This window comes from Galleria mellonella, unplaced genomic scaffold (assembly GCF_026898425.1).
Source record: "Galleria mellonella isolate WM207_F2 unplaced genomic scaffold, CSIRO_AGI_GalMel_v1 utg36, whole genome shotgun sequence".
NCBI classification, from domain to species: domain Eukaryota; kingdom Metazoa; phylum Arthropoda; class Insecta; order Lepidoptera; family Pyralidae; genus Galleria; species Galleria mellonella.
The window spans coordinates 612263-622205 of NW_026442086.1; the positions used below are offsets into that span (position 1 = coordinate 612263).

Consider the following 9943-nt stretch of genomic DNA (forward strand, 5'->3'; position numbering starts at 1 on the left):
TAGCATTAATTATAACAAATAATACAAGGAATCCCAAGTATATTTTTTCCTATTTTTCTCTAAGTGCAATTAATTTATTTTTCAACCCGCTTGAAAAAAAAAGGAGAAGATTTTAAATTCGTTTGTTACTTTTTATATTTATTACCACAGAACTCGTTTATAAACAGATTTAATGACCTATAAACTTTCAAATTATTCTCATAGAAATTTCGTCAAAATTTGTTTAATTTTAAAATCAAGATAATTGGGTTTACTACGAGTGAAGTCGATGTTTTCTTTTCCTTGTGGCACAATGTCTACTTGTACAAAAGTGGCTTCATATACTTTTTCTTCTTTTACAAAACAGTATATATTTTAATATCAGAACATACAAAATAACTTGATACGTGTTACAAAAAATTCAAAGAAAAGTTATCTATAGATAGGTAGTGATATTCGTACTTCTGATAAAAAGGGACGTGTTCAGGAAAGGTCATAATATTTTTTCCGTTATCGTTATACATATAAATAATGTTTACTGCATATCATATAAGGTACTATCAAAACATATCGTAACTGAATTTAGAGCTAGTTTAGAATACTTACAAAACTTAAGTGTAGTCTGATAATATATACAATACTATCATATTACGGTCATAGTACAATCAAAAACTGTAAATGTTAAAATATCGATTAATTACCAAGGAAAAATAATTTTACCAACGAGATTATTTACGAATATTTAATCTTGGAATATGGCCTTGAAATTACTAGATATAAATTATTCTTCAATAACACTAACGCATGAAAAAAGACATGGGTATCCAAACTATGTATTCTGTGATATCTATGGCACTGTTCATGTCTATAGGCAATGATTATCACTTTCCATCAAGTTGGTCATCAGCCTGTCTGACATTCTAAGTTGTATAGAAAAAAATAATTTACAAACAAATATTGTCCCAGCCGATGTTATCTCGACGCGCGCTATCGGACGTGTGGTCGGGCGGAGCAGGAGCTGGCGGGGCGGGTGCTGCACGTACAGAACGCTTCCTCCACGTTGGACAAGCGCTCAAACTTGACGCTGTACTTCGGGGAGATGCACCCACCAGTCTCGTATCCACTGGTAACTATTATTTCATCATCATCATCATTCCTTCAGTAATTTCGTCATTCATTTTCATCATCATCATATTAGTTGTTAACTGTCCGCTGCTGAACATAGGCCTCCTCCTTAGGGGATTTTGCCAGTAGTTGACACGCTTCACAGACAAGTTGGCAACCGCAGTTAGCCTTTGATATTGTGAGAGGGACGCTGCTGCCTATATCTCGACTATTAATTTCCCTTAGTTGCCTCTTATGACACACACGGAAATGGAAGAGGTGGCCCATTTTATGTCGGAACCATACGACACACATTTATCGACATTCATTTTATCCACAGCTAAACATAAACCTTCAATCGTAAACAATAATAAAAATAAACTCTTTATTGCGCACAAAAGAGATTTATGCAATAAATATTTATACAGAATGTGCATGTACAAAAGACGGCCTTATCGCTAAAAGCAATTTTTTACAGACTTTCTTGCACCAGAGGGTGACTTTGTACAAAAGTCGATTGCTTGGGTACCTTTGTCCCATTCGTGTTTCTACCGTGAAGCAATTGTGTTTGCATGGCTGTGTTTCGGGATATGGCGTGAATTTACAGGGTACAGAGGAATAACATCTGAGTCCTCAGGAATGGCAATGCATGGGGGGTATCATGGGCTTAACAGTATACTCTATTATGTCCATGGTACTGTTCATGTCTATAGGCGAAGGTTATCACTTGCCATCAGGTAGGCCGTCAGCTTGTTTGTCATTCTAAGTTGTATAAAAAAAAGACAACCTGGAAATAGCAAATACACCTGAGCTATCTGCAACCACTAATATGATGCACACATTTGAGATCGTCGCTCTACGGGTATATCTATAGTAGTTACTTTTTGTTTCCTTCACTATTTATTTATATCTTCACTGTCAATCTATTGAACTTTTATTGACTTTTAAATTTTCTTTTTAATTAGAATTATCCCTATTCTATATAACAAATGTCCATATATACATATACATAACGCGCCTATCTCCCATTGGCGTAAACAAAAACAATGGAACCCCAAAATGTCCGATTTATACTGACCTCTTTGACTTCTACATTCATCAATCTATTCATACCAGTTCGCCAGTTTTTCAGCATATTACCTATTTGGTCGAAATACCTTCAACCTACCGACCCCTTCACTGATTCGCTATCGATTTAACCCTTTCATAATTATTGTTTCATCCATCCTTTCAATATAACCAAATAAACACATATAGAGTCCTTTATCCTTATTGTTTTTCCCTTTGTCACTGCATAATTTTTCTGGACACGCTTCTCTCTAATCACCTTATTTCCCATTAATATTTATTATATTATTGTTTATTATATTAAATTATTGTTTTTAATGATACACTGCATAGTACTCAATTTTTTTTATTTCTGCAACATTTACTTTACTTTCATGTTTCTTCTAAGCGAATTATAGATTAAGGATAGCACTTAGGAGAATAATTAATCTTAAATATTTTTAATATTTATTAGATTAATTATCCTTTAAATACCTATCTACATCTTAAACAATTGTTTCCAATAAATTAAAGGATCTGGTGGTTCTCGTCGAGCTCCTTGGGAAGGTCGTGTATGGCGCGCAGCACCGTTACCTGCCACACCGGTTTGTGCAGAACAAATGACTGAAGGACGATTGCTACTATCAACTACTTCCAATACTTATATATTAGAAGGTATATCTACATAATAAATACTTGTAGTTGTTATGGTCAAACTTCTTAATAATACAAAACATTAGTTTTACAAAACATTTATCATGTCAAACTACTTTTCATAATGTGGGTAATCAACCTAAGTATAAACACTTCAAAACAATTGTAAAATTCTCTATGATACTTATAAATATTATCACTAATAAAAATAAAACTTTATACATAAATCTTTGCAGTAATCTGCCCTTACAGTCTTCTTGGTAGTTACTGACGTATGCTTGATTGAGCTTTTGGAAGTTTTGATTTTCAATCCAACGAATTACGGAAACTATTTCTAAATTAATATGGATCTGTTAATTCTAGTTGCTTAGTCTAAATGGTCGTCTTAGGTACTAAGGTGTATTGAAGGCCCTTAGCTTGAAGACCAGACCATTATTTTTACAGATGCTTAAAGAGTTTATTAACAACTTTTCAAAACTTGATAGGTTTTGGTCATGCGACTAAAAAAAACTGTTTCATTTTGTCTATGATTTAATACTAATTTGCAGGATAAATTAATATATAATAATAATATATAATGTCTAAAAGTGATATGTTTTAAACGCTTATAAGCTCCCTGGTCTCCAGAAAGCGGCACAACCCGAGTAGTCCTCCGGTGGGAGGGTTGCGTCCGCGCAGCACGTGTGAGTGAGCGTGCTGGGTTGTTCCGCGTGGGAACGCGCGTACTGGGCCCCAGTGGGACTGCGGGGGGCGGCGCAGGAGGCGCGGGTCTGTATGCGCTGCCGCTGCCGGAACTGTGCGCCGGCGCATGGGCCATGCGCCCTTTGCAGGATTGCAAACATGCGCGTCTGCCGCGCACGAAAACTGCACACTATTTTGACCTACTTGAGTCAGGTACATAGCTTTTACTACGGCAAGTGTATTTACTAGTGCTGTATGGTGTAGCATTTTATATAGTTGTGGTTTTGATTCCCAAGTTCGACAAAACAAACATTTGTTTTTGTGAGTGCATGATAAATTTAAACATTTAATTAAATTTGTAATTATATTATATATATAATTACAAATTAGCACATAATAAATAAATTTTGGAGAAAAATAAGTAATAGACGATTTTGAGCATTAGACAATCTGCACCGCTCAAGGTATTGTAACGTATTAGACTCTTAAACTGACCATCAATTGTTTGCTTATTTTGTCAGATAAAAAATTATACTACAGTTAGTAGAAGAAGTAGTTTTTGTGAACTGTAACTTTTTTAAAATGTCAATGTGAAGAATAAAAATATTTGTAAAAAATACGGAATCGCAAACACACTGTTGGCGTTTATTGCGGGAGGACAAAAATGTTGCTATTATAAAAAAAAATTTGTGTTGCCAGCCAACACTTACATATCCTTGAATTACATCGATATACCTTAACTATCACTTGAATATTTTTAGGTGAAAATGGTAAAACTATCCTTGCGGTGGCTGTTGGTAGAAGGGTGATGCTTATGACGGAAGAATCAAAGACTGATAATGAAATGGGTTTCGAATACACACATATCAAAGTAAGTATACACTTTAAGAATACCTTCTACTTGTGCTATTTAATGCATTTAGTTTTCGTAATACTATTTGTACCATTCATTTAACTTCGATCCTTTTATATGGAAATCGTGTATTAGAATTAGTTTTTATTTTATATGTAATTAGTTGGAAATGAATAAATATAGGTAATGATGAATGTATAAATAACAGTCAACAAAGTATAGATTTAACAATATATTTTTATATATATTTATTTTTATCACAAGATGGGTTTGCACTTGTATGACCAATGAGGAATAGTAGTATAAATGATAATGATAGGATGGAGCTTCTTTAGCAGTTTACATGGGAATGAAACGGCGAATTGCTTCATGTGTACTTATGGAATCCGTGGTATTCGATAGTAGAAGTTATTTTCAACTTATTTTCAGGACATTCAACTAAGCGAATCGCCTGTATTGATTAAACTAATGGACGGGGAAGTAGCAACGATGGTAGTTGGTTACAAGCACCATTGGGAAGTCCTAGAAACGAGTGCTGGACAAGTATGTTATTGTTTTTTCCACAATAAAATTAATCCACAAATTAAGATTTTGCACCACCATAAAACTACAACTTCAACATGACAAAAGGTATATGGTACTAACACGGGAGTAAACCTTATTGAAATATAAAAAAAATATATTAAAATCTGTTCATAACTAGTAAAGATATAATTCATCGTGTGATTATTATGTACATAGACTTCTCCATTCTAATGAAGTATGTCAACCCGAAATTTAATATTTTAAACGAGAAAGTTTTCTTCAAGGAATACGAAACGTGAAGCTTCTTGCCGAATGTTTTTCTGAAATACAGTATAACATCTAAAACTCTTCGTGCTTTATCTACAGCAATTCTATTTCTTTTGTATATACATTCCAAGTAGCAGGGCGGGATAATAAAAAAATAAATATGACAAAGGTCTCTGTACCGATCAGCATTATATAAATAAATTACTTTCTGTTTGATCAGATATTTTCATATAGCTACAGCGTTTCGGTTTGAAGGATGAGATATGGCAGGGAAATTACTGTGTACGGAAGCGTACCGTCGTCGGTCGGAACGAATTGTGAGAACTTGTATATTAATTATTATATTATAAAATTTGAAAAAAAAACAATATTATTCTTCTAGTCGTAAAAAAAGTGTTGTATATGATATTTATTTTTTAAATGTATAAAGTTCATAATCTCATGATATTCTCACGCAAATATTACAGTCTGTAAAACGTGTAGAAAACTCTGAGGATAGTGGACCTCGCCGAGGCACACTGGTCAACGCACTACACATCGGTGATGAAAGGGATGGACAAATAGTTTTATGTTATAACCGTAAGTATACAATTTTAAATAATAGTAGACAATTCTAATTGTTAATCTAGAATAAATATAATCTGTGTACAACATTTCATTCGAATTCATTCAAGCGTTAAAGTGTTATTGAATAACAAACACTTAAACTTTACATTTATCTTAGTAAGATTAATTTTACACTTAAAATCAACTTTTGTTTAAACAAAACAAGCATGGAGTTTCTTGCCTTCTTTTCAACTCAAATTGTATTTCGAATTAGGCGGTAGAATGACGAAAAAATACTATTTCGTAATGCTTATAATAAATTTCATTAACTAACTTTATTTCTACTTATATCATCATTATCATATCAGCCGTTAATTGCTCACTGCTGAACATGAAAGCCTCCCCCTTAAAGAGAGTTTTACCAATAGTTACCATGCTTGGCTGTTGGATTGGCAACCACAATTAGGCTTTGGTGATGTTTTAAAAGGAACACTGTTGCCCGTCCCTCGATCATTAAGTTCCCTTAGTCGCCTTTTACGACACCCACCGGAAATAAGCGGTGGCCCAATCTGTACCGGGACAACACCGTTACTTATATAAGTGGTGTAAACTTTTAAACACTAGTTGATGCAGCAAAGCTGCATTATTACAGCAAGTAGATACGATAAAATGAACTTTCCTTTCAGATACGTGTCATTTTGAAAGGTTGACCAGTAAGGGGCTCGAGAGTGACGGTGAATACGACTTTCATTGGACAACCGTGCCCGCAGCTGTTGGTAATTATAGCATTTTTATCTTCCTGTATAATAATAATTCTTATTTATTTGATAAATAATCCCAAGAAGATTTAAAAGTGGCAGAGTGGACTGTGCCCAGTCCATAATTGTCCGTTACCCACTCTAGGATCAGGAACGTCACAAAAACATGTCTAAAAGTGCATATGCGCCCTTTTAAGGGGCCAGGTCGCCTCCTAAAATAAGCTAAGCTAAAATAAACTTAATACCAATGGTTGTAATCCTTTAAAAAATGCCCGGTTCACACAAGTGTACTAATGAAAATAATGAGATCAAATCTCCCCTTAACAATACTAGTCTGATTAGGGATTTTTTTTAATTAAAAAAAATCGTGGCTCATCCGCAGTGATAACGTAACAATTTAGACTTTCGAAATAAAATTTGTTATTTATCAGTTTTAATAGCTAAATCCTATTTAATTAAATTGAAAAGTACTTAGCTGGATACGCCCACTATCACATTGTGTATATATAATACTATACTACTTACATGTATACTTAGCTATTTTCCTTGTTTCAGTGTGTGCATTCCCTTACATAATGGCGTTCGCTGAAGACTTGTTAGAAATACGATTAGTAGCCAACGGGTCCCTTGTACACGCGGCCTGTATTCCCGGACTGAAGTTACTTTGTGGAAGAAGGGTGAGTAGATAGGCAGAGACAGTCATATTTATATTTTTAACCGACTTCGAAAAGGAGATTCTCATTTCGGTTGAATTTTTTTATATTTATTACCTCATATCTCGGTTATTTGTAAACTATTTCATAATTTCTTTTTACGTTAAAATTAGTTCTATAGAAATAGCATCAAAATCGTTTCAAACACACCCAGACCCGAATCAATTCCGGTCCTCGTGTTTGTATTGTTAATAATAAGTGTACAATGTTTAAAAATAAACAATACTGATGAATAGCATTAACGCCAGGACATATTCTACGTGGCGTGCGCGCCAGAGTACGTGCCGCTGAGCCGCGAGCTGGACTCGAGTCTGCTGCACGAGTATGAGCTGGCGCGGCACGCGGCCGCTAAGCAACCGCTGCCCCCGCACCCGCCCTACTCACTCGACGAGGACGACAATGATAAGTCAGTCAATTTTTAATTGCTCGTGTTTACATCAAATAAGTGGGTCTTGTAAGAGGCGACTAAGGGAACTTCATTGTCGAGCAATGGGCAACGCTGTCCCTCTAAAAACACCACTAAAACCTAACTGTGGTTGCCAGCCTGCCAAGCGTGACAACTGCTGACAAGTTCCCCCATTCCTCCCTTACGGACGAAACCTATATTCAGCAATGGATGGATAACAACTGATATGATAATGATGATGAATTTGAAATTACATCTTAAATTTAAGTTTTTTTTTTTATTTCGCATTTATTTGTAGAGATGTTTATTTTTGTATCGTTTAAGTAATATAACCACAAATTAGATATGCAATTATTTAATGTATTTTATTTAATATCAACATGAGTTGGTATTAAAAACCAACTAGGTTGGCACCGCAATTAGACTTTGGTCATACTTAAAGAGAAATGCTGCTGTCCATCCCTCGACAATTAAGTTCCCTTAGTCCCCTCTTAAAACACTCACGGGAAAGGAAGGGACGGCCCACTCTATCTCATATTAAAATGTGTTAAATAACAATAAACTTTGAGCAGGACCGAATCCAACCAGAACAACCGGACGCCTGAGAACAACTCGGCCTCTAGCAGAAGCAGCTCTATATCTTCAGAACAAGAGAACATCCGACCACCACTACAGCGCATGGCGCCTATATCACCGCCAAGTTCGCCACACGGTAAATCATATAATTTATTTTGTTAAATATATTAGTACAAAGGTCTCGTGTCACGATCATCATTGATTTCGAAATTTCTCGTTCAATTAATTTTAATGAAATTTTATAAATGTGTATCATTCCCTTCAACTTAAAAAATAGGAGATAAGATAGTTTTGATAATCGTATATTATATATAGTGATGGTAGGGACAATTAACCTTTATCTAATCAGCTACTTTATAATATATATATATATATATATATATATATATATATATATATATATATATATATATATATATATATATATATATATGTATTCTTTACGTATTACGGAACATGCCTATATACCATAAAACAGGTCTGACCTTCTTTTGGGTATAAGTATATTACCAGCTATATTTTCCATGTTTAAAATAAATGCAAATTGTTTTTTAGTTATGTAAAATATTTTTTGAATGTTTTTGAGTTTTTTTTTCAATAGAAAGATTAATAAATCTAGTGCAGAAAAAGTACAAATTGTAGATAAAAACTAATGTACATGTACAAAATATACTATGTACAATACATGCACTTGTATAAGCAAGGCATTATGTATTATTATGTGAAAAGTGACACTAACCTTTTCTTGCAAGAAGTAACGAAATAAATTTATTTATATTTAATAATTTTTTTATCATCATTATTTCTTATCGCCTTAAATAAAATCTTTAATATCATACTACAACAAACAGGTATATGACTACATTATATCTATGTTCACAGTGTTGCCAGAGAACAGCGGCCGATGCGTGCGGATCTACAAGATCCCACAGAGCAACCTGAGCGCCGGCGCGTACCAGCGTCAGTCTGTGTCGGCGGACCAAGTCGTCACCTCCTACTTCTCACATAGGTACGCACTAATTTATCTATTTACTAGCTATGTTTTATATTTACTACCGGAGCCAAAATACCGGTACAAAAAGCAATATATACTAATAACTCAACTGAATTTAAACAATTTGCCGTACTGGTATTTTAAAAGTACCTGATTGTCTGTGACCATTAATTAATATTTTGCTTTTATAATTAATTACAACTAATTTATTATAGGCCAAACAGTATCCGGCAAAGGCTAGCAGAATTGAGATTGGACAGCAAATCGAGGGGCGGAGGCGACGACGAAACATTATAAACAAGCAGACATTCCCCACAATAATAAAAGGGTATATGCCTGCTAGCAATGTCTTAACGTTCTATAAAATACTTGTATTTTGAATTTAGAAGCCAAAGAATATATTGACTGAAGTCTTTTATTAAGAGGGTGCTTCCCATAAACTTAGCAACGTCTGTATTTTCTCTTAATGATTTCTGAATTATTATTTGTTTATATATGTATATATTTCTTATTGCATTAAAATGTAACTTATATACTTAACAAGGTTTTTACTAACGTATCACTGAAATTGTAGAATTATGTTATAAAAAAAGGAATAAAATATATATCTTAAAAATATATCGAGTAAATGTTACCTTGCCATAATTCAGAGAGTACTAACACCAACACTTATGTATGAAAATGAAACGTGGGCATGACAAAAGAAACATGAAATCAAGATAAATACTGCAGAGATAAGAACTTTAAAAAAAATTGTGTGGTATTACATGAAAAGATAGAGTGAAAAATATTGGGATTCGAGAGAAATGTGGACTCAGAGACGATGTAGTGACAAAATTC

General features: G+C 34.0%; 1 protein-coding gene across 5 annotated transcripts in view; it reads left to right on the forward strand.

The window, feature by feature from the left end:
* Positions 1-9646, forward strand: part of LOC113522555 (GTPase-activating Rap/Ran-GAP domain-like protein 3) — a 272552-nt gene extending 262906 nt beyond the window's left edge. For 4 of the 5 annotated variants that reach the window (XM_052897214.1, XM_052897215.1, XM_052897218.1 and 1 more), the window contains 12 exons: positions 946-1105; positions 2665-2805; positions 3397-3678; positions 4227-4336; positions 4748-4861; positions 5578-5689; positions 6343-6432; positions 6970-7091; positions 7376-7533; positions 8106-8245; positions 8992-9118; positions 9319-9646. In XM_052897214.1, the coding sequence (XP_052753174.1) occupies positions 946-1105; positions 2665-2805; positions 3397-3678; positions 4227-4336; positions 4748-4861; positions 5578-5689; positions 6343-6432; positions 6970-7091; positions 7376-7533; positions 8106-8245; positions 8992-9118; positions 9319-9400 (1638 nt within the window). In that variant the 3' untranslated portion in view covers positions 9401-9646. The remainder of the gene's footprint in view (positions 1-945; positions 1106-2664; positions 2806-3396; positions 3679-4226; positions 4337-4747; positions 4862-5577; positions 5690-6342; positions 6433-6969; positions 7092-7375; positions 7534-8105; positions 8246-8991; positions 9119-9318) is intronic. The other variant, XM_052897217.1, reaches the window with a different exon arrangement.
* Positions 9647-9943: the final 297 nt, after the last annotated feature.